Source organism: Lissotriton helveticus, chromosome 9 (assembly GCF_964261635.1).
Source record: "Lissotriton helveticus chromosome 9, aLisHel1.1, whole genome shotgun sequence".
In the NCBI taxonomy this organism is placed as follows: domain Eukaryota; kingdom Metazoa; phylum Chordata; class Amphibia; order Caudata; family Salamandridae; genus Lissotriton; species Lissotriton helveticus.
In genome coordinates, this window is record NC_136070.1 from 1228683253 (window position 1) to 1228702056 (window position 18804).

The 18804-nt window shown below is 43.1% G+C and overlaps 1 protein-coding gene across 1 annotated transcript in view; it reads left to right on the forward strand.

The window, feature by feature from the left end:
* The window catches only part of ALDH1L1 (aldehyde dehydrogenase 1 family member L1), a 192171-nt gene extending 173772 nt beyond the window's left edge, over window positions 1-18399 (forward strand). The window contains exons 20-23 of the mRNA XM_078661722.1: window positions 5449-5614; window positions 11489-11594; window positions 14931-15130; window positions 17389-18399. Coding sequence (XP_078517848.1) covers window positions 5449-5614; window positions 11489-11594; window positions 14931-15130; window positions 17389-17444 — 528 coding nt within the window. The 3' untranslated portion in view covers window positions 17445-18399. The remainder of the gene's footprint in view (window positions 1-5448; window positions 5615-11488; window positions 11595-14930; window positions 15131-17388) is intronic.
* The last annotated feature ends 405 nt before the right edge of the window (window positions 18400-18804 follow it).

Consider the following 18804-nt stretch of genomic DNA (forward strand, 5'->3'; position numbering starts at 1 on the left):
TCTGATTCAGAAATGGGGGTGGTGATGAACAGAGTGTCTGAATTAAGCAGACCACTCTTACCCAGTCCAAAGATCATGGCTTGATCCATCACCGTTATTTAGCTCACTGCCCCATCCCAGCTCAGAACCTGGCTATATGCAAATTAGTCTGTCCATGGCCCAGTGCATCATGGGAACAGGGCAGACCAAACTACCAAGCCAATTCTTCACCAGAAAGGAGACAAGCTTCCGGGGACCGGTTTCTGCCATTTCAGGCGTCGTCGGCCCGGCTTGCTTGAATCCTGATGGAGCAGTGAGCAAGGGACTCATGTCTGAGTATACCCTGCCACACCTATAGTGGCCAAAAACGATTCAGAAATGGGGGTGGTGATGAACAGAGTGTCTGAATTAAGCAGACCACTCTTACCCAGTCCAAAGATCATGGCTTGATCCATCACCATTATTTAGCTCACTGCCCCATCCCAGCTCAGAACCTGGCTAAATGCAAATTAGTCTGTCCCTGGCCCAGTGCATCATGGGAACAGGGCAGACCAAACTACCAAGCCAATTCTTCACCAGAAAGGAGACAAGCTTCCGGGGACCGGTTTCTGCCATTTCAGGCGTCGTCGGCCCGGCTTGCTTGAATCCTGATGGAGCAGTGAGCAAGGGACTCATGTCTGAGTATACCCTGCCACACCTATAGTGGCCAAAAACGATTCAGAAATGGGGGTGGTGATGAACAGATTGTCTGAATTAAGCAGACCACTCTTACCCAGTCCAAAGATCATGGCTTGATCCATCACCGTTATTTAGCTCACTGCCCCATCCCAGCTCAGAACCTGGCTATATGCAAATTAGTCTGTCCCTGGCCCAGTGCATCATGGGAACAGGGCAGACCAAACTACCAAGCCAATTCTTCACCAGAAAGGAGACAAGCTTCCGGGGACCGGTTTCTGCCATTTCAGGCGTCGTCGGCCCGGCTTGCTTGAATCCTGATGGAGCAGTGAGCAAGGGACTCATGTCTGAGTATACCCTGCCAATTCAAGCAAGCCGGGCCGAAGACGGCTGAAATGCCAGAAACCGGTCCCCGGAAGCTTGTTTCCTTCCCAGTGTAAGAATTGGCTTTTGTAGTCTGGTCTGCCCTGTTCCCATGATGCACTGGGCCAGGGACAGACTAATTTGCATACAGCCAGGTTCTGAAACTGGGATGGTGCAATGAGCTAAAAAACGGTGTTGGATCTAGCCCTGATCTCTTGACTGGGTGAGAGTACTCTGCTTAATTCAGAGACTTTGTCCATCACCACCCCTTGTTGTAAATAATTTTGTCCACCCTAAGCGTGGAAGGGTATACTCAGATGTGAGTCCCTTGCTCATTGCACCATCAGGATTCAAGCAAGCCGGGCCGAAGACGGCTGAAATGCCAGAAACCGGTCCCCGGAAGCTTGTTTTCTTCCCAGTGTAAGAATTGGCTTTTGTAGTCTGGTCTGCCCTGTTCCCATGATGCACTAGGCCAGGGACAGACTAATTTGCATACAGCCAGGTTCTGAAACTGGGATGGTGCAATGAGCTAAAAAACGGTGTTGGATCTAGCCCTGATCTCTTGACTGGGTGAGAGAACTCTGCTTAATTCAGAGACTTTGTCCATCACCACCCCTTGATGTAAATAATTTTGTCCACCCTAAGCGTGGAAGGGTATACTCAGATGTGAGTCCCTTGCTCATTGCACCATCAGGATTCAAGCAAGCCGGGCCGAAGACGGCTGAAATGCCAGAAACCGGTCCCCGGAAGCTTGTTTCCTTCCCAGTGTAAGAATTGGCTTTTGTAGTCTGGTCTGCCCTGTTCCCATGATGCACTGGGCCAGGGACAGACCAATTTGCATACAGCCAGGTTCTGAAACTGGGATGGTGCAATGAGCTAAAAAACGGTGTTGGATCTAGCCCTGATCTCTTGACTGGGTGAGAGTACTCTGCTTAATTCAGAGACTTTGTCCATCACCACCCCTTGTTGTAAATAATTTTGTCCACCCTAAGCGTGGAAGGGTATACTCAGATGTGAGTCCCTTGCTCATTGCGCCATCAGGATTCAAGCAAGCCGGGCCGAAGACGGCTGAAATGCCAGAAACCGGTCCCCGGAAGCTTGTTTCCTTCCCAGTGTAAGAATTGGCTTTTGTAGTCTGGTCTGCCCTGTTCCCATGATGCACTGGGCCAGGGACAGACTAATTTGCATACAGCCAGGTATGAAACTGGGATGGTGCAATGAGCTAAAAAACGGTGTTGGATCTAGCCCTGATCTCTTGACTGGGTGAGAGTACTCTGCTTAATTCAGAGACTTTGTCGATCACCACCCCTTGTTGTAAATAATTTTGTCCACCCTAAGCGTGGAAGGGTATACTCAGATGTGAGTCCCTTGCTCATTGCACCATCAGGATTCAAGCAAGCCGGGCCGAAGACGGCTGAAATGCCAGAAACCGGTCCCCGGAAGCTTGTTTCCTTCCCAGTATAAGAATTGGCTTTTGTAGTCTGGTCTGCCCTGTTCCCATGATGCACTGGGCCAGGGACAGACTAATTTGCATACAGCCAGGTTCTGAAACTGGGATGGTGCAATGAGCTAAAAAACGGTGTTGGATCTAGCCCTGATCTCTTGACTGGGTGAGAGTACTCTGCTTAATTCAGAGACTTTGTCCATCACCACCCCTTGTTGTAAATAAGGGACCCACATCTGGGCAGGGTGAACAAAGCAAACACAAGGAGATGATGGACGGAGCGCTGAACTTTTTCAGACACTCACCCCCAGTCACTATTAGATCTGGGTTGAATCCATCATCGTTATTTAGCTCACTTCGCCATCCCAGCTCAGACCCAGCGATATGCGAATCAGTCTTGACCCTGCTCCTCATGGGAACATTCCAGCTCAAACTGCCAAGCCAGGTTCCCCCTGGACTGGAAACAAGCATCCTGGGACCGGTTTCGGGGTAACACCCCTCATCAGCCATGCTAGCGTGAATCCAGTGGCAAAGTGAGCAAGGGACCCACGTCTGGCCCTACCCTGCCAACTTAGGGTGAACAAAGCAAACACAAGGAGATGATGGATGGAGCGCAGAACTTTTCAGACACTCACCCCCAGTCACTATTAGATCTGGGTTGAATCCGTCATCGTTTTTTTTTGTACAGTTTTATATAGTGAAAACTAGACCCAAGACATCGGGTAGCAGAGCGCTTTACATGAGCACCAGTTTCGTTACATGAGGTCACATAAATTTTTGTTAGGCACAGGAGATTAAGTGATTTGCCCAGAATCCCAGGATGTTGAGCGTCATTCCCGAAGACCCAAACTTTGCTCCCCAGCTTTGAAGTCAACCACTCTAGCTGTAAGGCTACATCCTTATTTACTTGACTTTGCCTCCCCCGTTTAGACCCAGCCATAAGCAAATCAGCCTTGACCCTGCTCCTCACGGGAACAGTCCAGCTCAAACTGCCAAGCCAGGTCCTCCCTGGACTGGAAACAAGCATCCTGGGACTGCTTTCGAGGTAACACCTCTCATCAGCCAAAGCTAGCTTGAATCCAGTGGCAAAATGAGCAAGGGACCCACGTCTGGGCATACCCTGCCAACTTGGGGCAAACAAACCAAACACAAGGAGATGATGGATGGAGCGCTGAACTTTTCAGACACTCAACCCCATTCACTATTAGATCTGGGTTGAATCCATCATTGTTATTTAGCTCACTTCACCACCCCAGTTCAGGCCCTGCCAAAAGCAAATCAGTCTTGACCCTGCTCCTTATGGGAACAGTCCAGCCTGAACTGGCAAGCCTGGTCTTCCCTGGACCGGAAACAAGCATCCTGGGACCGGTTTCGGGGTAATACCCCTCATCAGCCATGCTAGCGTGAATCCAGTGGCAAAGTGAGCAAGGGACCCACGTCTGGGCATACCCTGCCAACTTAGGTCGAATAAAGCAAATACAAGGAGATAATTGGCCAAGCATTATTGCCTAGAAAAAGGATGTGCATTTCGCTTGGTCCATACTCAAAGGACATTTTTGCTATGATCATCTCTTTAGACTCACCATTTGGAAAAGGGAGATTAATCGCAATGGTATCTTGTCAAAAGTTGTGGAATCTGCAGATATAAGTATACATTAGAAGAAAAAGTTACTTACTTCAGTAACAATCTTGCTGGGGGATACTGTATCTACCTGCAGATTCCTCACCGATTGTGTCCATGAACCGGTTATGAGGAATGGGCCTAGTCATCTCAGTAATAAAGTTCCAAGATAGATTGTTGCATTGCATATCCTCTGTTAAATTAATGTTGACCTCGTCTCTTCTTCTAAAGGCTCTGAATAAGCAGACAAGTAATTGAGGTGAGGGTGCCAAGGTGACACTTTATGGCTCTCATAATAATAATAATAATAATCATCATAATATTAATAATAATGATGTCATGGTGGGGCAGTAATCTGCCCCAAGACCTAGCTACCGCCACCTACCGGCACAGGAGAGCTATTGCAAAATTTTCCGACGCAGTTTGCCACTTACGGGTATTCAAAAGACAAGGAATCTGCAATTAGTTAGAGTATCCACCAGAAAAATCAATACTGAACGTAAGCAAGTTTTGTTTTGTGCTAGTTAGTTGGTGCATGTAGATTTTGAACTTGTCAGACATTGAAAATGTAAGTGCATCTTTTTAATTTAGAAATTAGAGTCAAACTTTGCAAAAGCAAGGTGCAATCTCTGCAATTCCTTCATTTCCAACTCCCTTTTATTTGCTTGACAAGATGCTTCCTAATTAATGTCGTGGATCTCCATTTTAGTTGTACCTCAGAATAATTTGTTTTTGTGTTTGACCAAATAGTTGATCAAAGGTTAGGCTGAGCAAACTATTGTTATTAATATTTAAAGTGCCAAAACTGTCTGCTTCACGAAATAAAAGCAATAAAACACATTTGACACATTGCTGTACCTGTGTTTCTTTAATTATATTTAAAGAGGACATATTTGTCTAATTGTGATGTGAAATAATCAGTATACAAACTTAGGATTTTAGTTTAGAAAATGAAAGCTTCTGATGCAGTATGTTTTTATCTGACTCCGATCATTCTGTTTGAAAAAGAAGCAGTGGCTATTTGTATACTTCCTTGAAGAGATATAAGAATGTATTTGTCCAGTGTAAACATTCTGGTTGAAGATATAGGTGAAGATATAGTGGGAGCCTTTTATCACCTAGAAGGGCCAGGATGGCTTTACTGCATGCAGGATTTAATGGATGAAAGGTCTGAGTTTTCTGTACCCCCATACCATTGTATCAATTGGGCACTTTGGCAAAAAGAGTCGACACAATTTGTATACACTGACGTTTGTAACCCCATCAAAGGCCAGTGAAGCTGTCTACGTTGCCAACTAGTTTGCAACCACTTTGTACACATAGTTATATTTGAATGCATGTACGTAACTAAACTGACGTCTGATAGGTAGAAGAAGTGAAGAAGATGAAGATTGGGGACCCCTTAGACCGGTCAACTGACCATGGACCTCAGAACCACAAGGCACATCTCGACAAACTGGTAGAATATTGTGAGACCGGAGTAAAGGAGGGTGCGACGCTGGTATGTGGAGGAAAACAAGTTCTTCGGCCAGGTACGTGGAGAATATTATCAGACATTTTTACCATATTCACATGAAATTCATGGATTATGTATTCACCTAGCTTCCAGTCATTTATAAAGGCATTTTGCAGGAAAAGCCACCACAGCCATTCCTGTCAATGCATTTTATTGTTTCCTACAGGGCTGCGTTGGAAGGATGCAGCCCTGTAGCAAATGGTATTTTTTTCAGGTTTTCAAAAAAGAAATCCCAAACCATGATTTTCTTTGCCATGACAGGCTTTTCCGGTGGTGGGGGCAGCTTTAAATGTGTTTTAGTGTTCCTTATCGCCAGGTTTTACTGAGTGGTAAGGAACAGTAAAAAAACGGCTACATCTAAATTGGGCTGGCAGCCATTTTGCCATTTCTCTGATGCCCGTAACTCCTTAGGGCCATCAGAGGGGATTAATCATGGCAAAGAGGATGTAGCCTTACAGCTAGAGCAGTCGACCTTGAAGCTAGGGAACCAGAAGGCTGAGTGGGGTCAGTGCTCTGAGTTTGGGAGGAAATGAGTTCCTGGCTTACTAACTAATGGCATGCTGTTCCTCCTGGGGTAGAGCTTAGTCAATAAAAGTCAGGGAACCAACCGCTATCATTGGTAATGATAGTGGAGGTGGAACCTGGTATTGGAGAGGGATTAGGAGGGGATCCCGCTCTTTCGGAACTAGGGTCCTCACACACCCTGCACGCTAGGTGTCATGCTTCATCATCTGGACCTACTCCACGTTGGGTCGGCGCTGCAATGCCCAACGGGCACCCATAAAGGGTCTCTTTATCGGAGATCTTTTGTTCCTTGCCGTATGATGGAGTGGGGGTGGCCTGTGGCGTGTAGATACTGTGAAGAGAGTGAATGAGTTAAAATAGGTAGGATAATCCAAATAACTATTTTATTCTGGCTGGTTATCCACCTCAGTAAAAACAAAAAGAGTGGCAGCTTCCCTGAGGTTAAGGTTCAGATGGAGCTATTCTCATCTCTAACGGTCAACATGTTTCTTGCCTAGTGGTTATGTCAATTCGTGGCAATTCTTCAGGACCGAATCTATGAACAGTGAAACTATCTACACTCTGCGGTGCAGCTATTAGCTACCTACCACTTGTAAGCACTACGATAGCAATAGTGTGGTTCAGTAACCTCCCACTGTTGGGAATGTCACCTCAATCGGTGTGCGGCGGTTCTATTTGACACCTAGTGGCATGATGTCCCTTCCTGTGGGGAACATGGTCGATTCACCTACCCTCCATGCCGGCACCGGAGGAGGCTGCCATGGCCGCCCTAAAGAGCGACTATCTCTGTGAGGTAGTAGTGTAAACTTTAGAGGTTCAAAAAGGGTTTTCTGACTTCTAAGGCCTCTTAATCCACCAGAAATAGCAACTAAACAAAACGTGGTATCTCAAGGGGCAATACATTATCACTCTAGTTGGTTACTTTTCTTAACTGGTGGAGACTCTCCATCTATTTCCTGGTGGGATTCCTTTCAAAACATGCCATCAGGTTGTGTAAGTAGCATGCATGTTGGTGTTTGGTTGGAGAACCACACTGGAAATCTGACAATTGTTGTCAACTCATAGTTTGAGTTGGAGGTTACCCATCTCATCCGTAGCTCACAGCGAATTATGTTGCTCTTCATGCTTCCTGGTACTAAGCACAATATAAGAATGTGCTGTTAGCATACACCACTAACAATGCATGCTACGTCAGCAAGGTGTGAGGGTCCATGTGCTGTCAGATATGCAAGGCTGTGCACCATTCATAATAAGCTATGGAGAATAAGATTCACCCTCTACAGCCCCTCTTTAAGGTGGCAAATAATCATCCTGACTGCCTAAGATTTCTACCTCAAGACTGTTAGCAGTGGGCACACAAGCTGCAGCTCACGAAGGTTCAAATCGGTGGATTTTTTTGCCTCTAGTAGGAACAACTACTCCAAGTCTTTTAGACCGACCATCTGCATTATGCTTTTCCCTCCGTCGATTCCAGGAACAAAATGGAATACGTCATCAGAGTACGTATTACCAATGCCCCGATTATAGACCATGTAAAAAATATTCCCGCAGCGAAAATGAGCAGTGCTGAATGGTGGGCATATTTGCATATTGTGCATCCACGGCACTACAGTACAAATCGATTCTAGGACGGAGTTCTGGTTTATCTACTCACAAAGCTTTTTGTAAGGATCTCTGCAGTACTTCACCACCCAAAATGGCATTAGAATGGAAGTGTATTAAAGGATTCACAACTTTATTAGGGCTCGCTGCCGGTAGCAGCGCGAAGCGCTGCCGCAGCGAGTATTACAGTCACCGTGCTCACAACCAAGGGAGTACAGAGCTGTGCACGAGCGGCTATTGGCCTGTGCCCGAGCCGATTGTGCTCTGTGAACGTGCACGTCTCCGGAAGACGTGCTGCGCCCGAGCTGGCTCCAGCTTGGTTTTTTTGGATCCATTTCGCGGCCGACGCAACTAAACGCTGACGTCTTGTTAATCGTTCTCATTGCCCCAACCTGCCACTTAACATCCCCGTGCAGTCCCCTACCCCCACCACCACCTCGTAATGTAGAGCACTGGGATTTATTAAGGCAGTCGCACTGCAGGCCCAATACGTTCTCACCGCCTTCTCTGCATCGGAGAGGACGTGGCACCAGTTAAAGAAACAATAGCATAAACTGGAACGGATTTGGTGGTAGATTTCCACATTGCCTTGTGTGCGCCGATCGTAAACATGCAGTAAAAATGCTGTGGTTCATTTTCAGGTCTGTAGCCCTTAAATCTTCTTTAGAGAAATTATCCTGCGCCCCACCCTCCATCACTGCTTGTTATTTTTAATCCTTTGGCGCCCTTTGCCGTCACTTTTAATGAGCATTTTCCTGTCTCAGCTCAATGACCAATTCATCAACAGCGCGCTTTATCTTTCACAAACGCTTGCTCGGTAGCCCTCTCTTACCCCACTTCTCCTCTCTCCTTCCAGGCACCTTGTCCCTCCCTCATTGCCCCCCTCTCCTTTCAGGCTTCTCGTTCCACCCTCGCTGCTCCACTCTCTCTCCAGGTTTCTTGTCCTCTCATGCTGCTCTCTTCCTCCTCTAGGCCTCACGTCCCTTCTCTGCTCCTCTCTCTTCCTCCAGGCCTCTCGTCCCTCCCCCTCTCTCTGAAAGTCTCTCGTCCCTCCCTCGTTGCTCTCCTCTCGGTCCAGGCTTCTTGTCGCTCACTCGTTGCTCCCTTCTCCCTCCAGGCTTCTCATCCTCCCCTGCTGCTCTCTTACTCCAGGCCTCTTGTCCCCCCTCTGCAGCTCTCCACTCCCTCCAGGCCTCTCGTCCCTCCCGTCTCCCTCCAAGCCGCTGGTCCCTCTCTTGTTGCTCGTCTCTCCCTCCAGGCTTCTCATCCCTCTCTTGTTGCTCCCCTCTCCCTCCAGGCTTCTTGTCCTCCCATGCTGCTTGTCCTCCCATGCTACTCTCTTCTCCCTCCAGGCCTCTCGTCATTTCCTTCTCCCTCCAGGCTTCTCATCCCTCCCTTGTTGCTCCCCTCCCCCTCTGCTTAATTTGAGCCGGTGGTTGCCGCACCCAGGATAATGTGCAGCATGGATAAATACTAATAAGGTCCCAAAGGCGAGACTGATTGCATTGCAAATGCTTGTGTTTGGGCTGTTCCCATTGTTTGAGTTGCTGCTTTTAAGCTTCTCCCACTGTTGATTAATTGTGGTAGACTGTTGCCTTATTTGTTGTTTTTTAAGGAGGGGGGCTCTGCTGCACAACCATTCAACAACAACTGGTTCAAATATGTTCTCTCAATGTTTCAAGCTTTATTACAAATGTCACAAAAAGATGTTAATATTTCACTTCTGGTCTTGGATTTTCGTCACAATAAAATACACTGAACATAATCTTCACAAAAGTTATTTACAAAAGTTTAGGGTATTGCCATTAAACATTACAATAACTTTTATTTAAGTATTAATTATAAAAAAAAATGCTATTGTTATTTGTAATATCAATACAGCTAAGTCACGTAAATGCAAAACATGTTGCATTACAAATGCTATAGGTGTCACATTTGCAAAAGTTATAGCTGTTGGCATTGTAAATGACAAAGCTATTAATTTTGCTATTTTCAAAACCAACACATAAATACAAAATTTGTCATTTACAATACCAATAGCTCAAACTTTCCTAATGCGAGACCTATTGCATTGCAAATGCTTGTTACTAAGTAGTGAAGGGCACAATTATCAAACTATTTCCCTGTAATTAGGATCTTTATATGTTGTGGTGGACACTGACTTAGCCATTTTGTTTTCGCCATTGCCCTCGAATGTCTTTGAGGTCCCTGAAAGATGTTGTGAATCAGAAATGAAGTTAAAGCTTTCTGTACCATATACAGGGCCTCTATGGACTGGTTGGATGGAGGGTTGGTGCAGTATTAGTAAGCATGGTGCTGGAGTGGTTCATACCATACCTGTGGTTAATAAAATACAGGAATTTTTTGCAAATATATTGCTGGCTCCAAGGAAGTTCTGTCTTCACACGCAAGACTGACTACCTGTATACACCACAAGACGTGGAGATCCATTGTGTTCTTATATTAGCACATTCATGGGTTATGTTACGATGAAGATACATAGCCCAAATTGGCACCCTATTCGGATGGTCATGAGTTTTCTAGTGAGAGATATAGGATTATGAAGACACTTTATCGTGTTCGCATTTTGTGTTTTCTGAGTCGAGTGTAGGTATAATGAGTCAGTTTGAGAATCATGAAATCTGTTTATCCGCAGAGATGGTAGAGTGTAGATAGCGACAAGTGAAAGAGCGCTGTGTTGTCCCCACCACATTCCTTTTGAAGTAGTATTCAGAGTGCAGCCTAATTTAATTTTCCAGTTCATCACTGTCCTTTCTTCTGAGATAGTCAGTAAGAATGGAATTTAGCTCTGATTGTGCTTGGATGATTTACCTGTCTCTGGCAACTGATCTAAGGGCATCACTTTTTTTCACATGGGCCAGCTAACAGCCATTAGATACTTCAATGAATGGATTTTTAATCACTGCGATGTTGAATTTCAGATGTTTTTTCTAGTGAAAAATGCTTTTTGTGCCCCGCCATTAAACCATACAGTGGGGCCGATTCACATAACTAACTTAAGACAAAATCTTAAACTTACTACTTTTGGTGTTCACGGAAGGCAAATAGTAGTTGTAAAGTTAGGATTTTGACTTAAGACAGACTTAAGACAAACTTAAGACAGACTTAAGACAGACTTAAGACAAAATCCTAACTTAAGTCTGTCTTAAGTCTGTCTTAGGTCTGTCTTAAGTTTGTCTTAAGTCAAACTTAAGACAAAATCATAACTTTACTACACTAAATGCCTTCTGTGAATACCAAAAGTAGTAAGTTAAGGATTTTGTCTTAAGTTAGTTCTGTGAATCGGGCCCTGTGTTTTCATTACAGCAGGTTGAGAACCAGATATATGAACCAGGACATGATACATTTGTGGTTAAATATACAGCTCAAAGCCATCCACTATGCAGCTAAAATAATGGTCACATGCTGTAATACAAGAGTTGAAAGTGGATAGGTACATTACACATGCCAGTGGTCCTACCTGTATGCAAGCAAATACATTGTTCTGTGTGGTACACTAATGCAGGTCCTAAGGTGCTACTTTATCTGCAAACTCTTCTGATCTCACATAAGTATTGCAACTATACAACATGGGAAATTAAACAAATATATCGGTCGATGCAGTGGCTCCCTGTAATTCAATTTTTAGATCTCGTGGGTAAAACTACATCTTTGATGAGACTTGAAGGATTTAAGTAATGAGGATGACTGTTTGCTTTTACGTAGGTTTTAATTTCTAAAATTCTTTTATCTTTACATTTAGGTTTCTTTTTTGAACCAACAATATTTACCAATGTGGAGGATCAGATGTACATCGCTAAGGAGGAATCCTTTGGCCCCGTGATGATTATCTCTAAATTTAGTGACGGGTAGGAGATCTCAACATGTAACTGTTGAATATAATAATAACATTAAAGTTATTTTATGTATATATATTCACTTAAAAACACAGTTAAAAACAGAGCCATGATTCTAGCTTAAACGTGTAAAACAAATGAAATTCGCCAGGTATGGTTGTCCACCATGGAATCCTCTTACTAGACTGCTTTTTCTTTCCTGTACCATTTGCAATTGATTGTTTTGAGTCTCTTGCCAGGCCAGCCAGCCAGTGCCTAGGAGAAGTAGCTGCAGAATGTGGCTTCCAGCCAGGCCCTGCGCCTAACCCTCTGTGGGCGCCAGTGCATGCTGCACGTGGCCTCTTGCCAGGCCCTTTGCCAAACAAGACTTGTGTTTTGCGCACAACCAACATTCTGTCTACGGCAAACCCCGGCTGTGCATGTCCTTCAGCCACGTGCAGCCGGGGACAGCTTCATGGCCTGCCTCTGGCTTAGCCCTGTGCCAAAACTGCCACAGGCGGCCAGCCATTGCTACACATTCGGATTGGACCACCCAGCTTAGACTTTGCCATGCTTTATTATGTGTTTTAATTTTTGGGGGGATTTGTAGACCTTTACTTCGATCTGCGAGTACAGGGCATGCTTCATCCATGTGGACCATCAACCCAGGACATGCTTCTTGGGCCTATGTGGTGCCTTTCCAGGGTGTTCCAAATCTGTACTGCAAAACCTTGATTGGGTTCTGAAGCTTGCATTGCGTTTCAGGTACCTGTAAATGACGCTTGCTCTAGGCACAGCAGATCCTGTTTCATGCAAACTGCGTCTGAACCATAACAACACTGTGGCGAGTACCAGAGTGTAATATATCTGCCATGCCAGTGTACACTATCTTTGGCCAATAATATACATTATTTAGTGGAAGTGTAATAATAAACTCTCAATTCACAAATTAACTACTACAATGCAAAGTGCACTTATTACTATAGGCCAGATGATTGTAATTACTTTACACAGGAAACAATCCTGCTGGTAGTCACAAGGCTTTTCAATGTGATTTTACCTCTCTGTGTGAATTCTTTGCCCTAGTATTTTGGTTTTAGTTGAATATCTTATTTTAAAATATGAATAAAAAATGCATTGATATAAGCCATATACTTAGACGCATAGAATATAGTATGGAATTTATTACAACTGTTGATGGATAGGACGGAGAGCATGATTCACTTGCGGCTTCTCCTTAAGGAAGGTATGACCCAACTTCGCACTCTATTAGGTTAACATCATATTAAACTCTGCTCATCTGCGCATACATTATATGAATGCATATTTTTGTGTGAGTCCGTCAAATAAGTTATATAGCTGACTTAAACAGATATAAGAAAACATTGAAAAAATATCAATAATAGCCTTGATCAATTTTATGTGAAAGTAGTTGCTCAAGAAGATAATATAACAAATATTTTTTGTATTAGGTGAATGTACCACGAGCCCATTTTATTATTTATATAACATTATCTAAATTCCATATTTACTGATATAAACTTTGAATTGTACATTTTCATACAGTATTGTTAATCTCTGGCTTTACTCATTTTTACATGTGCTGATAAATACTAGATCCCCAAAAAATTAGTATGTCTCTCACACTAATATAAACAAACACATTCTCTTTTCTGATATTCTGGATTTCTTCTCCATTTCTGAAAAAATACTATGACAATATTTCAGGTCCAATTCTATACGCTGTATGGAATTGCCATATTTGTTTTAAAGAAGCTAAAATAAATATTACAATAGACACAGAACAAGGGGTATGGGGTAATTACAAATGCACCTATCTAAATGTCAAAAAATTGTGATATTTTACAATATTCAAGGGTGCAAAGAATCAGAGGCTCAATACCCCTTAAAACTCCTAGGGTATAAATCCTATAAATTTGCGGAAAAAAGCAGTGATTCAATACTCCGACATATGAAGAGATTAATATAATTTACAAGTACAAGCAAAGTAAGACAAAGCACATCAATTCAGCAAGTTCTTGTTTCTTTGTTTCATTATTGAAAAAATCTCCTTAAAAACGACTGTAGCCAACGCGTTTCGACCCAAAGGTCTTCTTCAGGGCAATAACAATAACAGTAGTATCTCTTAGTTCATTAAAGTTTCATTTTTTTCTGAAGTTCAACTTGTTGTATGTAAGAACCGCTCCCGCCGCGTAGCCAAAGTCGTGACGATTTTGGCTACGCAGTGGGAATGGTTCTTACATATAACAAATAGACAGGGACTAAAAACCCATGTCCGCACTGAAATGAATTATTTGCAATAGTCCACTAAGAAGTCTCTCAACACACTATATTCACTTTGTTGGTGTACTTAAGGAATAAGAAGTCCACCTGGCACTCCCATTTAGAGTGAGGGACCAAGTTGAAGTTCAGAAAAAAAAGAAACTTTTATGAACTAAGAGATACTACTGTTATTGTTATTGCCCTGAAGAAGACCTTTGGGTCGAAACAAATTGGCTACGGTGGTTTTTAAGAAAATAAATATTAATTCAACTTGAAAATCTGGTTTATCAGTTCATGTTCACACCAGATTTAGGGGCAAATCTACAAAGAATTGATGCAACGCAGCACAGTACGCAGCACAGTACTGTAAGTTTCTGTGCTTAGTTGTGTCAAAGGAAGAAATCAGAACAGTAACATATCTTGTAAGATTTTGTGATAGTTCTCTCTCCCGCTGTGCTGCCGCACTTTTGGTTACCTTGCACCATGCAAACACCCTGACACGAGGGTGCCAGGAGAGTTTGTGTAATGTCTTGCTTAGGTTTTGAACTGAAAGAGTACCCTTCCATTACAAAATACTATGCTTGGACACACATAGTTTAATACTTTCCCAAGTTTGTATGTGTGTTATACAATGCAACTTTTCTCCAGCGTTACACCTGCCTTGAGGAGCTGCAAATTCTTGGCGCCAATCCTTGTTTGCCATTTTTAATAGATAAGGTTTTGTGTCAAAATTTGTGCGTGGTTGCATTGGAACGCCCATGTTCAACCCATGGTACGCCTGCTTGATGCACAATAGGGCAACATGCTACTTTGTGTTACTTTAGTACTACTTTCCTATTCAAAATCATGATTTGTGCTGTAAAGTAGTCCCAATTCACTCCGTTATGCCAGTTTGCACCACTTTTTGTGATGATTGCACCAGCACAAAGGCTTGATAAATCTAGCTCTTAGTTTTGTTGTTAAGTGCTCTCAGTGATTTGCCCTGAAGTTTCAGAATGGTCCAATTTAAATTACAGGAGTACACATGCATATCTTTTTTTAGCATAAGTGGCAACACAACATTCACTGTGGCTTCATATTTTTTAGTGACATCGACGACGTACTGAGACGTGCCAACGGAACAGAATTTGGCTTGGCTTCTGGAGTGTTTACCCGTGACATTAGCAAAGCATTGTATGTCAGCGAGAAGCTCCAAGCTGGGACCGTATTCATCAACACATACAACAAGACCGACGTGGCTTGTCCATTCGGGGGATTCAAACAGTCCGGATTCGGGAAAGATTTAGGTAAAACTTAACTTTCCCATTGGGGTGTTCTCAACATGATCTTTGGTACAGAAAGAAGGAATTGTCATTTTTTTTACTAATGGTCTATACAATTTGACTAAAGATAACAAACGGGGCAACAAGAAGAATTCAGCTCATGGTATTGTGCACAAATATGTTAATTCATTTTTAGTTGTGTGGCAAACGAGTATATATATAGTTCGGGAGAGAAAGATGGACTATATATTGAAAAGCTCTATTTGTTTTGAGATTGTGTCACAAAGCAGATTTTGAACCAGCACAATTTACAGAGAACATTATTGTAGCAAAAGTATCTTAAATATGAAATGTGGTGTGTGGGAGCAGGTTACAGAAACCAAGATTTGATGGCGACGAGGCATGTGACATGTTCCTAGGAAATCCTAAAACTGAAACAGGTCACTGTACACTTTAATATTGTTGAAATTACATATCTATTTATAATATTGAGCGACAGGAGTGAACCACAGTCACATGATGTTTGGTCTACTGGCCACACTTGGATTAAAAGTAAAGTCGTTTGGCCCAAAAGCCAGGATCTTAGCACTTACACCACTTCTACTCATCAATGACACTAGTTTCTTTAGTAACTGTAAGTAACTTGCAACTTCTTAATTTGTGAGTCCTGCAGTCTGTCCCATATCAAGCAAAGTATTATGCAGTGGCTAGCTACAGCAGGCAATGACAATGCAAATGAGTCTTTCAAAACATGAATAAGTCTTCAAGTCGTAGGTTTACACTTATGGGGCCATATAATGTATGAAGCTCATTTTCCTGGATTGCGCTGGGCGCACCTAAAAGGTGCGCCCAGCGCAATCTCGGAAATTGTGCTGAATTTTGGTGAATGCACTGCCCCCAGGGCAGCCGCGAACTCGCATTGCCCTGGGGGCACTGCATTCAGGTGAAAAATGGAGCAGCTGCTTTTAAGCCGCTTCATGTTTTCACAGTGCAGGCAGGAGTCCGCTTGCACTCTTAAAGGGGATTAGAGATCCCCTTGCAGGCGGGTGCAGTGAGTGACTGTACTTGCCTGCAAGGGGATGTCTGGGGGTGAGTGGATACTTGGGACCCTCTTTCTCCCCGCCAAAGGGCTGCAATCAGGGGCGCACAGACAGTGCGCCTCCTGAGAACTTCTTTGCCTGTGTCTGCAATACGGCACGGGCGCAGAGGCAAAGGGATTCTTTTATTTGCATGGGGCCACGCCCCCATACAAATGAGGGAACGCCCTCTTGAGGAAGCGCTGGCGCTGTTTGTGTGCAAGTGCTTTCAGTATTACAGAAGGTGCCACACAAGCGTCTGCGGCTCCAGAACACCTTGTGTAATACGGCCCTTGGTTCCCAGATATCTACTGGTTTGGGGCTTCTCATCCATCCCCACAAGTTAGGCTTCCTGCGGTACAATCAAGTCTCATTTTGGCTCATGGGAGAGGACAAACAATCTTCCAGACTCTATCTGGGCAGAGATCGTTCTCCGGAAGTCAAGCTGAACACATTTTGCTGCCAGACAGCACCAACTTATATCCTCTGAGTTTGGGGTTCCAGTGGGTGTTATCTTATCTTCCTCAAACTTCAGTTTGGTTTCTTATTAGCAAACATTTTATTAAGCTTCTTGTCTAGGTGTGATGGTGCACTTTTCCGTATTGCCTTGTACATAGTGCAGCATGTCTTGAAAAGATGCGGGCCACAAGAGGGAGCCAGTGAGGATAACGGATGACGTGATTTGGTCAAATTTCGCCATTCCTTCAATGGGCATCGCAGTGTTGAGTAGGACAGTGAAGCAGAATAAATTATATAGCATGATGGTGAGCACAGTCTCTCCACCATCCAGGTGGGATGGAGCTATAATATGGATTGTAAGTTTCAAGTATTTTGTTGGTGGAGTCTCAGCTGATGGTAGGCTGTATGGCTTATTAAATGTATGTACAGACAGCATTGCTGGTTGAAACACACACATTAAATAAACACAAAAGGCTCGGGTCGCAATAGCACTTCCAGAAACAAGCAAAATGGATGGGCCCGGCTATCATCATAAGATGTCACATTATAACATTGTATGTCAACGGCTTTGTGTGTACCATCTGTCTACTATGTTTACTTACATGTATCTGCTCTCTACGATTAATGTGGACTAGGTCATGATTCTTTGGTGTTGGTGTAACTGTTTAATACTGATTCATAGTTATATTAAAAGAGTAGACATAATGGCATTTTTGTAATTATTCACTCACTCTTGTGTCTTTTCAGGTGAGGAAGCCCTGAATGAATACCTAAGGACCAAAGCTGTCACCATTGAATACTAAAAAGAAAAATACAAGTCAAAGCTGAGGAATTTCAGGCAACGCTGCTCAACACTCAGGACTGCACAAGTAATGCTACCAAGTATCCAGAGTATAGGCGGAGACAAGATTTCAACATATTCTCTCTTTCGCCTGCAAAAAAGATTCTGCCTTTGGAGAACTATCTGGGATGGCATGTCCTCTGCAAGTTTGGGATATCATATCTCAAAGTGTAAACAGTGATCTCTGTAGGTTAATCTACAAATGCCCTGTCTTGTAAAACAGTTCCGATGACATTCTCATGATGTTGAGGCAATTGTGTCCCCCAAAAAAACAAATGAAGGTGTGTGGTGCTGTTACCATGAGGAATGATAAAGTAGGCCAGGGCAGGTATGTACATATTGGAAGAGCTCCTTCGACACTAGTGACAAGAGGACAATGTTACGCTGGTGAAGAAGAACTCATTATTTTTAGACAAAGCTGATAAAAATGTAAACAGGGTACTCTCTAGCATTCTTAAAGGGTAGTAGTAATGATGGGGACCCCAACAGCTTTTACATTATGAAGAATAACTATCTTTGGGGGAGCACTTCATTGGCCAACACTATTTCAGGCAATGCGGTCCCATAGGTGCCTTCTGTTTTCCATTATAGGATCTCTTGAATCAGAAAACAAACATAAAATATATTTATGCAACATTTCACAGTGCTAGAAAGTCTAAGGATATACCTTCTTAAGTCCTAGATTCCTTTTGGATTGATTCAGTGACACATATACAGAGACAACAAATTCATGGTATACCAACTTTCTATTCCATGCGTTTATGAATTAGCTAAACAAGAAACACATTGTGTAAATCCACTATCACCAAAACAAATGAATAAACAGCAAAGTTGTTTCTGTAAGCTATTTATCTTGAGATAAGACAGTAGCTCATTATCCTGGTGACTTTTTAATATCAGTGAATTTTAAAAATCTACATGATTTATCAGTCTGTCATTTAATCTTTGTATTTCCAGACCCCGGTGACTGTGAATGAGTAGTGTCTGTCAGTCAATGCAAAATGTTGCCAGATTAGTGGGGTCCACTTCTGGTCCCAAGGTTCACAATTATGCAGGCTTTCGAGACTTTGCAGGTCTTACCGTGTGAGTCATTACATAACAGTATTTACATCCAGAGTCATTACATCGCGAGTACGCTTTAGTACCTTTACTTCAGAGTCTTTTACTTTGTAGGTAAGGCATTTTAAAAATAATTCTATGCACCTAACCTTAATAATATATTACATTTATGTGTGTGGTGTGTGTTTGTTACATTCACTAAAAAAACTAAGGTAGAAGCAAGGTTATAGTTTGTTGAAAATGTGAGTTAAAAATCAATTTTA